Below are 17,018 nucleotides of genomic sequence, written 5' to 3' on the forward strand. Positions count from 1 at the left end.
AAAAAATGACAAATTGTGTAGCCTGTGTTGAGCTTTGATAAACACAGTGTTCATATTATCATGTGTTGTTGCCAAAAAAAGGTCTAGCATTCTGATTAAAGCCCAAGTGATGCTAACTTTTGATGATAATTTCACCATTTTTATTTTGAATGTGAACCATTATTCCTTGTTCTTCTCCCCAAAGAATGTTGATATACACAGTATCCAGCTTGTCAACTCAGTCATGGTTGTGAACTGCATTGTTATTGTTGAAAACTGACTTCTGGTCTGGACTAAGAATTCAAATGCATTTTACACGTATAGACGCTAAGTTGACAAGCTAAATAGTGGGTGTTTCAACATTCTTTGGGGAGTACGGTAGAATGAGAAGTTGCAATTGATTTATAAAATAAAATAAATGAAAAAGTCAAAATCCCTCTCATCGAAAGTGAGCCTTACTGGGCCTTAAACTTTATGGAATACAAAATCTGAAAAGAAAATTTATTTGAAATTTTGAACTCAAGAGTTGTGACCACCCCTCTCCTGAAACGTTTATCGTTCAATCCCTGACATCAACCGGTTTACAGATGTCAGTATTTGCAACTTTTAGCCAATTGGGATAAGACTTTCGGATGTTGAAATCTGTAGCATGTACATAATAGCGGAAGTTCCCAGGAAGATCAAACTTCCTATCATGGTAAATGCCATTGTGGCAAGAAATAAATAGTAAACTGTACATCCAGGCAACCCTCGGTTAAAAAAAACTCTGTGAATCCAAGGTCATAGACAAAAGACAATGTCAGCTATTTATAATATGTTAATCAGTGATAGTCAGTGATAAGTTATGGAACAATGTCGTATTGACTGCCTTAAGCTTACCTTTTGTCGTTCAAAACTACGGTATAAGACATCAACCCCCCCTAAAGACAAACAAATAAACAAAAAACATATTTACATGCACAGGACATGTGACTTCATCATGCTGTTCAGAATACAGCTGATGGGATGGCCCTCTCCAGCAACTCTTAGAATGTACCCCAGGGAGTCATCTGGAACAGTTGTGATCACATTTACTTCCAATTACCTTTAAACCAGCTAATGGTCCCTGTACTACAGGGCTTGAAAGCAATACATTTTGACCACAAGGAAGCTCAACTGTGCATCAGGGTGTTAAGATATGAAACATTAAAGAGAGCGTCTCACCTGCCTCTTGATTTTCACTGTCAGGGTTAATGTGGAACCTGTCAGTTTCAATTTATCCATCAATTTCCAATAGAACATTACAAGTATAAAGGTTATCAATGTTTGTAACTGTGGTATTCCACAGACCACTTTCTAGAGTCTTGGGATGGTTTGTGGAATATTATATTCTGATTAGAATAACTTCCAAACAATATAATTTGACTTTGATACAGAGGGTTAGTCTTATGATTATGTTAGTACACTGTTGTACCTTGCATTTTTTGCTCACAGAATGAGTACAATCAGGAGTTCACCAGTTCAACTTTGTTTCGGAAAATCGCATATCAATCGTAAACGAGATCGCATCAGATACGTATAAATCACGAGACATCTTAATTGGTGCGTGAGAATTCCTGCTTTCAGCTTAGCAGTGTTGACAGACCTCAAATGCCCTAAGTGATTAGTTAACATTTATTTGACTTGTACTGCTTTGAAAGATCGGTTATTCTCAGAGCTGATACATGTCACGTCGCATTAGTACCGTAGTACGTGTATCGTTGGACTTTGCCGGCAGTCAACCTCCGGAGCAGCTCAGGCTGAGCAGTCCAAGGGAAAGTGAGCAGTGATGTTTATCTCACTCCCGGTGTCCCCGGAAGGCCTATGAGGTAACCGACTTTGATGGCTGCCCCGGCGTCCGGCCATAATGAAGGTCATCGGAAAGATGCGGTGTCAGCTATTTTTAAACTTCCTTTTCTTGATTTATGCTAATTGCAATTGTCAAAGTTTGTAGTTCCCGGCACGTTCCTGGCACCCTGACGACAAGAGGTGAAACTATTTGCAACACTTGCATTCAAAACTGTCCCACTTTCTGTCCAATAAATAAGGCTTGCATCTGTTACATTACGTGTACATGTGCATGTAATATATTTAACAGTATATTTCGAAGAAAAGTGACAATTTAATACCGACCACTTGCAGCCCTGCACTTGAAAGACAATCATTCATGTCATCTCAAAGTGACTTGCACCGCTAAAAAAGATGCAAGCCTTGACAGTAAATCGTCAACACTGCATACACTCATAGGCATGGATTTTCATGAGAAATTGTACCAGGTTTAAAGATCACAACAGCATACTTTAAAGCTCTGAGACAAATCAGGTTCTTGTATTGTACTACAAGATGCCCACATACTGTATGTACATGTGTTAACCCCTTGAGTGCTGTATTTTTTCCACCAAAATTTTAGTGCAACATTTTACCAATTTTTATGAACTTTTCTGTCAATTTTTTAGATAATTTTGGACCAAATGAACACAACATTTCATTGGTCACAGTTTTTTATCAAAATTTTGGCAAAAATCGAACAAAATTTGACTTAGGTGTATTTTATAAGGGCAACAAAAATTGACTTTGGCGCTCAAAGGGTAAAGATATAGGCACAGTGCAGTACTGTAACTTTCGAAATGGCGTACTCTACCTCTGAAATTATTGACAGGCATTGTCAAATGTATTTTATTTATGGGCCTTTCAAAATTTCATTTTTGGAGCTCTTAATTTTCAATAAAAATTCAATGTTCTTATAGTTATAAAACAATTACTGAGAAAGTGCTGACATAATTTTTGTCACTTGCATTATCTCTTTATTCATCAAGGCTTTTTGTGGACAACTTGTATTTAAATTTTCATTGGCTGAAGTCAACCACAAAGTAGTACTGATTTCAGATATAGTTTTCTGAAGGTCAGATGCTGGTGACATCTTTGTCAAATATTTTGAGTAGTGTTTGTCAAATAATCAATGAAAGTAACTCATTCAAATAATTACTTGATGGGTCATTTACCAAACCTTACATTGTTTACATGTAAAAATCAGTGGCTCGGATTACTCCAAAACCAGATGAAGGTCATTTTGTGTATTTCTGTCAAGCCTGATTGTTTTTACTGTGGCAGAAAACCAATCTCTGTGTTTACACCCGACACTCAAACCTCAAGCTGGCTTCAGGACAGCGTGTAGAGTTTATTTGAGTAATCAAACTCTAGATTGACTGTGGGATCATTGCTGTTTACCACAATGTGCATCTAACATACTGAAAATATTTGATGAAAAATGGATGGATGGATGGAGAGTTGGACAAAACAGTGTTAGAGAAAAGTTTTGCTCGTTGCAAAATGTCCCTGGAAACAACAGTCTTCAAACAGTGTGGTATAGTTCTGTAAAAATGGTTGGTGATTTTCCACAACTTGCAAGGCTTGACATGGAAGGAGAAGTTTGCTTGATGAAAGCGTGGCCAGGCTTTTATGAATTTCTTTTCACACAAAGAATTTCAATAGTACAGTGAGAGACAGTGAAGCTTACAATACACATTATTATTTCTTCCATACATCGTGGTCTTCCCAGCATTTTCAACTGTAGAGGGCGCTGTAGGTTCACATTGGTTTACTGACAGTACATGTAACTGATGTGAGGATCAGAAATATTTTCAGTTTTAATTTGCATACAATCAAAACACAAGTCATTATCATTTACAAATACAAATGACTTTCACTAGATCTTGCCTGTCTGTACGTGCTTCACAGTTGTCAGTTCTTTAAAAAATAAGAATGGTCATTTTGTTCTGTATGTTTATGTAAAAGCGATCAAAAGATGAGGTCTTTTCGTGTTTTTCCACACACCTAGTTTCAGGACATTTCTCTGTGCATATAGAAATAAAGGTAAAAGACTAAAAAGTGGAAACACGGTATGAGTTACAATGTAATCGAAAACCGCAATGGTACACTCTAATCCTCCTGTGAAACAGACACTGCAGAGCCATTACATGTAAAGTAGTGATGTGTCATGCCTGCCTGATGAAATATCCTACCCTGCAGCCCCGTGCAACCGGCACTAAAGAAACAAACTACGGGCGAAATTAGTGAACAGTGGAGTGTATCAAGGCGGCTCATACATTCTCCTGAAATTACAGAAGGAAATCTGAAACAAAGGAAATCAGAGCGCTCTATTTAGAACTCGGTTTCCGTCCACCGTGGGTGGCACGTACGCACTGTGCAGGGCTACTGGTGGAATTATAGAGAAAGTCTGTGCATTTGGGAACACTTAATTGTAAATGTGTGCAAAAGAAGTCTGAGTACAAAAAATATGTCAGTATCCTGTGTCAACACGGTGTCGGACACATGCAGTCTTTTCTAGGGTAGTGAGTTTATGCACCGACATGGATTTTTCTTACTTTCCACCAAGGGTTCAAGACCCATGTTGTAAATATGAGCTCACTTGTAGTACATATCATTGCTTGGATTTTCCATGAGCCAAGACTGGCAAATTGAATCATTCCAGCACATTATTGAAAGCATGGAGGGAGCTGTATCGAATGTCCTTGCATGAACTCATTAGCCTAAAAACTGTCTGCTGATTTCATAAGTCTAGGAAATCCACACGCTTCCAGGGCCTTAATATAGCTGTCTGATTGTTTTGGGTTGGAAATTCATCATATACATGTAGTGTATTCCATTTTCTCTTGAACAATGATAACATAATTTGTATTCTGCCATCAGTACACAATAATGTTCCTCCTTGAGAAATTTGTAAATGCAGTATGATAATAGCAAATTACAAGTTGTTAGAAATGTACAAAAGTCCGAATCAATCTTTCGAAAAGAGACTACATCGGCTAGCGGAAGTCAATGTCATTACCAGCAGACATTCCAATACAATGACCAAGGGTATACTTGTTATCAGTTTCAATAGATGAACATACCAGGGTACATGCAGAAGCCATCTGCAATCAAGCTTGTGCACAGATACCGTGTCTACAATACGGCGAGTTCTTTGTACTCTAAGTGACCAAGGAGAACAGTCACTTGATTGATGCAAAGGATAACAAGCAAGCTATAAAAAAGCACTCAGAGACATCAGTTCGTATCAACTAGCCAGTAACTCCCTTCACTTGATCAGAACAACATGGCTATCATGTACCCATGGAGTACAGATGCCGTGGACTTAACAGCCATTAGAAGCTCATTTGTAGCCGGAATTTACGCTGAAAGTGTGCAGTTTGGAAAAGGAGTTGATGATCAACGTGCTTTGCAGCATTTACTGCCTATACATGGAAGTGTCTGTCTGCCCCATGTGACTTATCTTCAAAGCTAGTGTAGAGCCTCCCCTTGGCTTCATTGTATGCTTTGCTGCCCCCCTAGGCTTCGGCAGGAGGGGGGGGGGGGTTAGTATGCACTGAAGCGGAGAAGAGGTGCTAGACTTCCTCAAGTTCTGAAGTAAGAAAACTGAAGTAGTTCAAAATCATCAAAAGTTACAGCTACTGGTCCTTGAAGTTGTACATTGTAAACAGAATACTTGAAAATATGCCTGGAATTGGAAAATATGTTCATACATACTACGGTATACAAATGTACCATGTTACATGCAATGACAGTGAATCTAGTGCAGCTTTTTCCCTGTTATTATCAATATGGTGAGAACAGACACGTCATGTCTGTCCATGTGTCAGTCAGACTGACAAATCCATCAGAGTGTCCTTTGTGCAATAATACAAGTACAACTTTTAAAGAGACAATAACTTTTGATGATTCTGTTATTTTTTCTCTTGTGTCAAACAACATTTTTCATGCACTTCTCTCTCTTATTATACATGTATGTTGATGTACAAAGGCATTGTACATGTAGCCTTACTAACAAGGCAATTGTGTTGTGTATGATATGCACATCATGCGACGACAAACTACTGTTGGTTCCAGACTGAAGGTTGGTTTTCAACAACAGCGATGGGAGTTAGATGTGTACAGGCTGTGTCGAAGAAAAATTGAGTGCTAGGCATTTCAACTTGATCTTAAAAGTAGAATTAGAAACTTTAGCACATAGAGACAGAACAAAAAATACAAAAAATGTACCTGAAATTACGATTGTAATTGTTTCACAAATGTATTTGCTTTTACAGAAGTTTAGGATAACAATTGATGCTTTAGCAGTGAATGTCACAAGCTGGCAACATTTACAGCTGCAGCAGGGGTCACAATACCGGTACTTGGCCCGACGGGGGCAAATCCTAGCACTTGCTCCCAGTCCACTAATTTTCCTGTTGACATTGCCTTGCCAAGGTAAACACCTTCTGGCATTCTAGGACACTAATAGATCAAGACAGTTCTGTTTGCGTAAAAGTATCAACAACAACTACTTGGAGGCTTGGATACAGAGCGATGGTGACACTCACAATGCCACTTGTGGTATTAAGGTAGTATGTGTGCCTCAGAAGTGAGAGACTTAAACGTTTGTTCAAGCTTTCCTCAGTGAAACCTTCAACCTTTCTCTGACCAAATCCAGAATAAAAATCAGGAGTTACCGTGCCAAGTTTGAAACTAGGGAAACTATCCCTACCCAACATTTTGCGATATTTGAAATTCAAAATGGCCGCAATCCCTGTGTTAACTCTATGGGAGAAAATTTAATTTGGGATGGTTGAAAAACTAGGACGGTGAAAAGTTTTCTTTCTCCAAAAGCTTTAAAATGAGCCCCCACAAGTGGTAGAGTAGAAAAGAATTGAAGAAATTTGAGAGTCCGAATGTCTGTCCCTTTTGATCCAAGGTCCATGTTCACCCTCGCTCAAGTAAATTTTCATGTGATGTCACATTTTTGTCCAGCTGATAGTCTTGCCCTTGAAGACTATGATATTTTACTGGTATGCATCTTGGTGATGTGCGCATGAAACACATCATAGCATGTAGTGCATATCACAGTTTTGTCCTCTCTATAGATGCCCTCAGGGACGCCGGCTCAATAAATGTTTCAAAGTTTGTACAGGGTATCTGCAATCTGTCTGAATATTGATACAAACTGAGTGTGTGTGTAGAAAGATACTGTTGTTGGTGAATGGTGATAGAATACCACTGCCATTTTAATTCTTCCTATATAGTATTGCATGGCTTCAATTGCAAGGCAAGGCACACGCACCCAGTTTATCCAAAAATTAAAATGATTCTGGATTTTTTTTACATACATTACAACTCTACATCTTGATTACAACTTTCTTAAAAAGTATTTCGCTTTACCATGATTAAAAATATAAAGATATCAGACAGGTGTAGGTCTGACAGGCCGGATACTTATGAAAAACTCTGAAGAGTTAGTGCCAAATTTAACATCAGATTGTCACAGCTGTCAGGTTTGAGTGTGGTGTGAAATTTTAAAACATGAAACCCCCTGCGTATTATTGTTGTCAGCGACCCCCCCCCCCACCCCCCCCCCCCCCCAGTAATAGGCAAATCACAATAGTGGATAGTGTACATGAATACTACCGGTACCATTGATTGTATATAGAAACTGTCGAACGCACCTCGGGAACAGATATTTCGACTCCCAAACTTTTACAATTCTTTTTTTGATCTACCACTTGTGGGGGCTCATTTTAAAGCTCTTGGTGTAAGAAAACATTCTACTGTCTTAGTTTTTCAAAAATCAAAAATGTTATTTTTCTCAATAGAGTCAACACAGGGATGGCGGCCATTTTAAATTTCAAATACCAGTAAATCTTGGGTAATTTGTTTCTCTTGTACCAAATTTTGCATGGTGACCCCCAATATTTGTTCTTCATTTTGAAAGAGAATGGTCGAGGTGCATTCTACCTTAAACACGTGTCAAGGGCTGTAGGTAATCAATAGCCATGCTATCTTGGTTTGAAAGACAGCAACAGAATACAAATACATATACTTGTCGGTACCACCAAACTTCGTGCTGAGTCATAAAGACAAATGAGCTGGGACAAAAGCAGTAATGTATATTTTGCCAGTCTGGCAAACTCTTTCTGCAACCACCACAAAGTGGCCATTGTGTACACATGCAGTATTTCAGCTGCAGTTCATCACCCTCATCCCAAAGCCATCAATTTGCAAACAGCTTTTCAAGCATGATTTACATTATGGCCATCGGATGAGTGTATAAAGAGGCCTTGTCCGCTTCAGGGCCGGCTCTGTTCCCTCGGAACTTCACAACTTATGGTCACCGGTGAAGAACGAATAAATCAAGTGCTGGCCGTCTCCTTTAAATGCCAGATGCAAGCTGTAGAAGATAGCTCATAAAAGTGCCCCATTACACGCAGTCCTCTTTGGAGGTTAGTTTTCAGCTGACCTCTTCGCTGACAAATGTTCCGAACTCATTTATCACGGTAAAGACCTTTTTAAATTTATCAAACTGTGCATCCTCGAGTCCGCCCGGCTTGGTTAGGTCGGCGTCTCCGGGTCCCTACCCAAGGAACCACCCTTGGCTAGCGAAGTTGCAAGCATGTAGTGGTGTATGCACTATCGTTTAGTTGTCGCAGTGAAAGTTTTTCCCTTCATCGTAGAAAGAAAAATTGTTGTCCACAGCATGGAAAAATAAAGGGATAGCAGTTTAGGTCATTTACATAACAATGGGTGATTTGCATGTTCTTTGTTGTAAACATGTTTTCTTTGATATGGTAAATGTGAAGAGATTGTTTGAAAAAACAAGGTGTATGCCCACCCCCTCAAAATCCATTTGTGCGGAACCTTTATAATAGTAAGAAGTGATAGCTGGCAGTGCAAAAGGTCCTCAGTGTCTCAGTACTTGATGGTTTTCCTTGTGGGGGAGATGGGGTTGGAGAGGTGGGGGGGGGGTGTACTGGGGTGGGGGGTTGGAATGTTGCTACAACTTGTAACTGACGTGTTGACATGAAAATTATACACATTGTTGAGTTTGTTTCACAGTGTCAGACATTGACAAAGAGCTATTGTAAATCATGACGCTTGTGATCAATGGTTCCTGGGGATGACATCCGTGAGATGAGTGCCAATTTGGTGAATGACTCTGCAGTTTAGTGTCTTCGCTATTCACAGGTGAATTTTGGTTATAAAAATCACATTTTCAGTGACTTGGTGTATTTTCTGAAGCCATGGTAGAAATTTCTACTGATCACTAAAGTTTATGTATTTATTTATTTATTTATTTATTTATTTGTTTATTTATGATTTATTTCTTTATTTCTTTATTAATATTTATTTATTCAGTCATTTTGTCATGAAACTTGGAAAAAACCCAATTACAGAGTCAGGTACCCACTACCCATAACTTGGTGAAGTGATGGGGAGTTCTGGTATAGTGCCTTGTAGTGGTAGATGAACAAATCAACAGTATACTGCAATGTAACTTTTGTGTGAAGTCGCACATAAACTACGTCAATAATATCAAACGGTTGAATGTATCTGCCCGTTGAAGTCATGTGTGTGCAGAAAAAGTGGTCCTTGATACATCAGTGGGAAACCTTGATCCTGAGGTTTAACCAGTTTTTTTGGTCAAACTGTATACCAACTGGTAGTATAGTGCAGTGACAAGATAGCTGGCCGATACATTATGGTTGTCCTAAGATCAATGGACGCTGTGAAATAATGTACACATGTATAGCATCTCCTTGAGGGCTTCTTCCTGTGACAAATTGTGGCATGTTACAAAATATTATGACAGGTGCAAACACATACATCAGTTATGCATTGCCAACTTGCGCCAGAGTGTGATGAATCTAGAAGTGAATTTATGCGAGTCTGAAGCCGAAAATATCTCCATGTGGTTTTCTTAAAAATAAGTGGCTAGCCCACGCGTGCCAAATCATTTATACAAATATTCTTGCAAGCTGACCAACTTGGAATGCTTTTTCAGCTGAAGTAAGATTGAGTGACTGGTACCGATATGTGAAAATGCACCATATCTGTAATTGTAAAATCTTTCCAAACTTTTATTGAAATTAAAATGTTCAAATAATGTTTGAATTTTTGAAACAGTCTCTCTGAAGTGAAGCAGCATTGATGTTCATCAACCCGTACCATTTGAATAATACTAGTCTACCAATACTACGGTATTGAGTATGTAGCCCTCATTTTGAGCTCAAAAATTATACTGTATCGGTGGTACATTGTGAAATGAAGTCAAAAAGAGCGTTGAACCCTTGGAACAATATATCCAGCAATTTACAGCCCTCGTCCCCAAGAAAATAGGGGGGGGGGGGGAGAAAAAAAGAGAAAACCAAATAGTGTATTATTGTGAAATTTTATGCCTCACAGGGTGGTTGGAAAAGAAATGTCCTTAAAAATATACAAATCTCAATTGAAGTTATGCACAGTTGTGTAGGGTATACTGTAATCTAAGACTAGTAACACTGTGTATCTCTAGTCAATGTTAAAATGGTTTCTATTGACAAATGTTTTAATTCCAAAAATGCATCTCTCGACAAGTGTACTGAACTTCAGCTTGTAGTGTTTATTCCTTCTGTAGATCCCATGAGTTTTGACCTCAGGTTGACCCTTCACCTTCCTGGAGCCAAACTGACAGATAAGTCAATTGAAGAATTGAAAGGTCTCAGGGCATAATAAGCCAATCACGATTCTGATAAACATATCATTTCATTGAAAAGCGGAGCATTGCTGGAGGTGTTTGCGTAACATTTGATTCCGTATGTTATTTGGCTGCAACCGCTGTATGTTCATGTGCTACAGTTCCATAACCATGGCTGTCATATATGCTTAGATTTCTGGCAACTGAGAGAAAGCTGGCTATCTTGCCATCAGTGAAACTTATTAGGGCAGCAAAGACACAAGTTTGACAGCAGTGAAGTCTTGTACACTGATCTAGAGAGACTATAGTTGTAGGTTTCAGGCTTTTGAAATGGTTTTTGGTTTGCACAGCCTGGAAAACAAAAACCAGACACCAGATTAGTGTGTAGCTCATCAAAATGTCCACCCCGTTTTACTGTAAACAGGTCCATACTCATCATCAATAACAATAAGTTCGGGCCAAACCATTGCCTGTGAAAGGGTTAAGAAAAGTGATACAGTAACAATGTTGTTAGTAAGATGTTTTGACTACTGATGCCTGGGAGCATAGACAGTGAAGAGAAAGACCGCTCCACTGTCTGCTGGTTTGCTTTGAATAAACCAGCAACCAGTCTATATTTAACGGATTTGATTTCCACAAATATAACAACAATAAATAAAATTCCTGTAGCAAAGTTGTGAATGAGATTTCACTACTGGCAAATGATTGCCTTCAAGTGTTAGTGTAATTGGCTATTTGAATCAAACAGGAAGTTCATTGTAATGGCATTGGTTTGTAATACTGTGCGTTTTTCAGATGTGTTCTTTAATCACAATTGACAATGTATAGATAGGAAAGTCTAGAGGCTATTTTTCCAAGCTTACTTGTAAACTTAAACAGCATCAGTCATCAGGTGCGCATGTGACAATTTAGTTCACAAACAATTGTTCTATCTCAGGGCATCAGTGATTTTGTGATGTAGGACTTGTGAAAGTGGTTCCACCAGGCCGGTGGTGACCGCCTTCTTGACTGGGGTACATGTTATGGATGGCCCAAGCGGAGCACAGTCCAGCAGACTGGCCAGAGAGACCCCCCATATACATGTACCCCTTTTCTTGCCAGACAGTATCACTTCTTCATTAGCCAAGTCAGTAAAAAACGGTATTGAGCCAAAACGTGACGTACTTTCACTCACGTGTGTGAACACACGTGAGCATATGGTTTAGCCATGTCTGTCTGTCTGTGTGTCTGTATCCCCATTATCTCAAAAACGGCTGAACGTATTTCAGTCAAATTTGGTAGACATCTTCAGAATTCAAATGGCTAGAACTGAAAAGGTTTTGGTGGGCGTGGCTTGCATATTAATGAAGTTATCACAGTTTTAATTTTTGTGATACATGGTAGTCTATGGGAAGCATGATGACCATGGTTTCTGGACATCTCGACCCCAACCAACTCGACCCCAGTCAACTCGACCAGCTACCAACCTAACCCTGGTTAGACCTTATAGCCTTGCTCCTTCATGCCAAATATCAAAGTCACAGGTCTTGCCGATTTTGAGAAAAAGATTTTTAAAGTATTATTTTTTCTGATTTTTCTATGACCTTTGACCTCCCCTATACCTATGCAGCTAAGCTATGGCAATGGCTTATTCTGGCCTATGTTAAAGTCCAAGACAGCCAGCGTCTATTGGACAATGGCCAGTAGGGGACCAAATTGCTCTCCACAATTTTGGGGATTCCACTTGACCTTTGACCTTGGCATCTTCCTGCAACTCATTTATTATGTGCATTTCTAATTCTGAGCTAGCCAATAGAGCTAGAGGTCTGATTTTTGGTATATAGGGATAACTTAGCAATACAAATTTTTTGACAAAATGTCATGTGATCTCGATGACCTTTGACCTTAAATATGAGTATATGTCCATAACTCAGTAACCACAAGTGCTACACCCTTCATATTTGGTATGATGGGAGACCTTATGACATCACATCCTGTACCTCATTAATTATGTGCATATCTAATTCTGAGCCAGCCAATAGAGCTAGAGGTCTGATTTTTGGTATATAGGGATAACTTAGCAATACAATTTTTTTGACAAAATGTCATGTGACCTCGATGACCTTTGACCTCAAATATACATATATGGCCATAACTAAGTAACCACAAGTGCTACACCCTTCATATTTGGTATGATGGGAGACCTTATGACATCACATCCTGTACCTTATTAATTATGCGCATATCTAATTCTGAGCCAGCCAATAGAGCTAGAGGTCTGATTTTTGGTATATAGGTATAACTTAGCAATACAATTTTTTTGACAAAATGTCATGTGACCCCGATGACCTTTGACCTCAAATATACATATATGGCCATAACTAAGTAACCACAAGTGCTACACCCTTCATATTTGGTATGATGGGAGACCTTATGACACCACATCCTGTACCTCATTAATTATGCGCATATCTAATTCTGAGCCAGCCAATAGAGCTAGAGGTCTGATTTTTGGTATATAGGGATAACTTAGCAATACAATTTTTTTGACAAAATGTCATGTGACCTCGATGACCTTTGACCTCAAATATACATATATGGCCATAACTAACCACAAGTGCTACACCCTTCATATTTGGTATGATGGGAGACCTTATGACATCACATCCTGTACCTTATTAACTATGCGCATATCTAATTCTGAGCCAGCCAATAGAGCTAGAGGTCTGATTTTTGGTATATAGGTATAACTTAGCAATACAATTTTTTTGACAAAATGTCATGTGACCCCGATGACCTTTGACCTCAAATATACATATATGGCCATAACTAAGTAACCCCAAGTGCTACACCCTTCATATTTGGTATGATGGGAGACCTTATGACACCACATCCTGTACCTCATTAATTATGCGCATATCTAATTCTGAGCCAGCCAATAGAGCTAGAGGTCTGATTTTTGGTATATAGGGATAACTTAGCAATACAATTTTTTTGACAAAATGTCATTTGACCTCGATGACCTTTGACCTCAAATATACATATATGGCCATAACTAAGTAACCACAAGTGCCACACCCTTCATATTTGGTATGATGGGAGACCTTATGACATCACATCCTGTACCTTATTAATTATGCGCATATCTAATTCTGAGCCAGCCAATAGAGCTAGAGGTCTGATTTTTGGTATATAGGGATAACTTAGCAATACAATTTTTTGACAAAATGTCATGTGACCCCGATGACCTTTGACCTCAAATATACATATATGGCCATAACTGAGTAACTTTAAGTGCTACAACCCTCCATATTTGGTATGATGGGAGACCTTATGACATCACATCCTGTACCTAATTAATTATGCACATATCTAATTCTGAGCCAGCCAATAGAGCTAGAGGTCTGATTTTAATCAAGTTAGGTAAGGATTTGAAGGGATATATCAGCAGTGGGAACCATTAAGGGTGACATGAAAGATATTTGCTAATTTGCATATTTAATGAACTTTCCTAATTAGGGATATATATCTAAATTAACTTGATTTTAGTCATTGAAACTTGCTATATACATCAAAGATACTGTGATATAACATTATTGAAAGTCAAAAGACATTTTTACTTCAGCCAATTCCTAATTTGCATATTAAATGAATTTTCATACTTAGGGATATTCATCTGAATTGACTTGATCAAAATTGATGTAACTTGCTATGTACATTTCAGACACTGTAATACAATATTATTGAAAGTCATTAAGCATTTTCTCTTCAGCCAATTCCTAATTTGCATGTTTAATGAACTTTCCTAATTAGAGATATATATCTGAATTGACTTGACCAAAGTTGACAAAACTTGCTACATATATTGCAGATACCATGATACAACATTATTGACAATCATTAAGCATTTTTACTTAAGTCAATTCCTAATTTACATATTTAATGAACTTTGCTTATTAGGGATATATACTGGGATTTACTTGATCAAAGTTGGCAAAACATGACAACTTTGATGATTATACCTGGTTAAAACAATATCGAAAGTCATTTCACATTTTCATGTCAGCTAATTTACAATTTGCATATCTAATGAGCTTTCACAGCTCGGCATATATGGCTTGAAAGACTTGGCCAACGGTAATTACACTTGCTATGTAAAATGGTGATACAATGACAGCAGTCAAAGAACTTTAATATTTTTATTTCAGCTAATTACATATCTGTATACTTCATGACCTTTATGAATTAATCGGCGGTGATTATTGTTCATTATGTTGATCATAATACTTTCAATGAAGTTGCAAACATGTGGCAAAGGTTCAAATTTACACATAACTGTATGAAACACGTGAGCATTTTCAGTTCATATCTGGTCACCCACTTGGCTTGGTCAGTTATAGTGTCTTTAGTCCAAATAAATCAAGTTTACAGTATTTATGTTTTCAACAGCTTTCAAAGGTACATTATTATGTAAAATACACTGTATGGAATATGTTGTGTTTCATTAATTTTAACAATCTTGACCTGGTGGTGAAATATGGACTTGGCAGCAAAAGGGATACACTGCATCACTTCTACTGCACCTACATGGAATAATAGCGTATACCGTAACCAAGGAGAGAACCCAGAGTAGTGGTTTCTACTCATAGTCCAGTTTGATCTTGATGGAGAAGGCGTTACTCATTTTGCTATTGACAAAAATTTTGGACAGCCCATCTCTTTCAGCCAAAATGAGGGGTTGTGTACAAGCTTGCAGTACAAATCAGTAGACTTGATGTGTTCATAAGTACCATCCTTTTACAAAAACTCTGCCATGGCCAACTCCAGCAAGTAACATCACTGACATGGCCATCCACAGACATAAAAAAATTTGCATTTTGAAGGTTTAGCAAAATACCATGTGGATATTTGTACCTGCATGTACAGTATCCACTTTTGTTTAAAATGAAACGTTGCTTGTCAATACTGCAATCCCTGGTTTACAACTGGTTGGGTAGTATACTCACATCTCACACACATGTTAGTTATTCGCAAACTACCGGCAGACTTCTCAGAATCCAGAGAGGAACAAAACTTGTTGATGTACATGTAGAAAGCGTGTTTTTAAAAATTGTCGGCATTTCAGTAGACCACTTTCAGTCACAGAGTCCAGCGTTACTCAATGGAATGCAGTGCCTTCCCAAGTCATCGCCCAAAGCAAAAGGGCAAACACCCAAAGACCCTAAAACTGCAATTAAACTGCATGTAATTCTTGGTGTATACTTTCTGTCATACCATTTGTAAAATCTTGTTCTAGGCTCCATTTCAAAATACAGAGTGTTCAACCAAGGTGTCTTTTGTGCACAAAAGACACCTTTTCCCCACCCCAGGGGACTTTCCCCTGTACCCTGTGGTTCAACTTGTAAGGACAGTGTGCTGTGAATAATAGCGTGAACTGTTGTTGTTCACATTGATTTAGTATTGACTTGAATTTTGTCAACAATATCATCATGTACCGGTAGTATACGTTTCATCGCAATTGTAAGGCTGAATCCTGTATTTCAACATGCCTTGCAGTGGAAAAAAGCAAAACATTCTGTCTGGAACAAAAAAAAAGAAAATGCTATCAAACCGTACATGTACAGCCATCTCTCTCACATTCCCGTTCCCAAGAGGCTTCTATGCATGTGCCCTGTTTCTCTGCCTCTGTCCGTCTGTCTGTCTGTCTGTCTGTCTGTTTTCTCTCCACCCCCTTTTTATCTCCCCCTACACTACACAACATTATTTATTCACGCTTCAAATCTAATCATTTTTGTCTCTTGTTTTGTTTTACAGAGATCTACGCTTCAACGACATTCAACAAATCAGGCCAAGATCATTTTCATATTTACCAGATCTTAATACCTTACTACTAAACAACAATCTAGTAAAGGTCATCGGCAATAGAGCCTTTGAGGGCCTGACAAACCTAAAATACTTGTAAGTATACGTTATCTTTGTAGAGTACAAAGTGGAATTTTGATGTCTGTCCCCTTTATGCCCATGACAGGTTTGAAAATTTTATTCCTCAGAATCAAAATGATCACAAACAGTAAGCATGATTCTTGAAATTTCAACCCCACCCCCCACCCCAACCAAATATTGACTATGCATTTGCATTTTTGACTGGGCATTTAAGTTAATGAATTATTTGTGTGGATTTGGCGGCAGATGGCATGATCGTCAAGTTTATCGAAAAATCTGCATGCTCTCAACTGAATTTAGTGTTGCTACTGTGAACTCTCACCTCGTTGGGAAACAAAGGAATTGCATCCAACTGTTAATTATGGATATACGGGTGGTCCAAGCCATGACAGGAATGGTCCTCAGCAATTTCAAATTCATGGCTACTGTCGAGCTCTCTTCCTTCGCGCAAGCTTTTTAGAATTTTACCAGCAATATATCAGTCTAGAAACTAATCATTTTCACCTGCTGCAAGCTGTAGGCTGCAGAGCCCAAAAGCAACGGCTAGCTCCTAGACTAACTGCAGTGTTCTCCCCAGGATCAAGCAAAAGCGTAG

General features: G+C 38.5%; 1 protein-coding gene across 1 annotated transcript in view; it reads left to right on the forward strand.

The window, feature by feature from the left end:
* LOC139133158 (peroxidasin-like) overlaps positions 1-17,018 on the forward strand; it is a 90,748-nt gene that overhangs the window by 48,330 nt on the left and 25,400 nt on the right. Inside the window, 1 exon segment of the mRNA XM_070699587.1 lies at positions 16,295-16,438. Within this exon segment, the coding sequence (XP_070555688.1) occupies positions 16,295-16,438 (144 nt within the window).

The sequence above is a fragment of the Ptychodera flava genome, chromosome 5 (genome assembly GCF_041260155.1).
Source record: "Ptychodera flava strain L36383 chromosome 5, AS_Pfla_20210202, whole genome shotgun sequence".
Lineage (NCBI taxonomy): Eukaryota > Metazoa > Hemichordata > Enteropneusta > Ptychoderidae > Ptychodera > Ptychodera flava.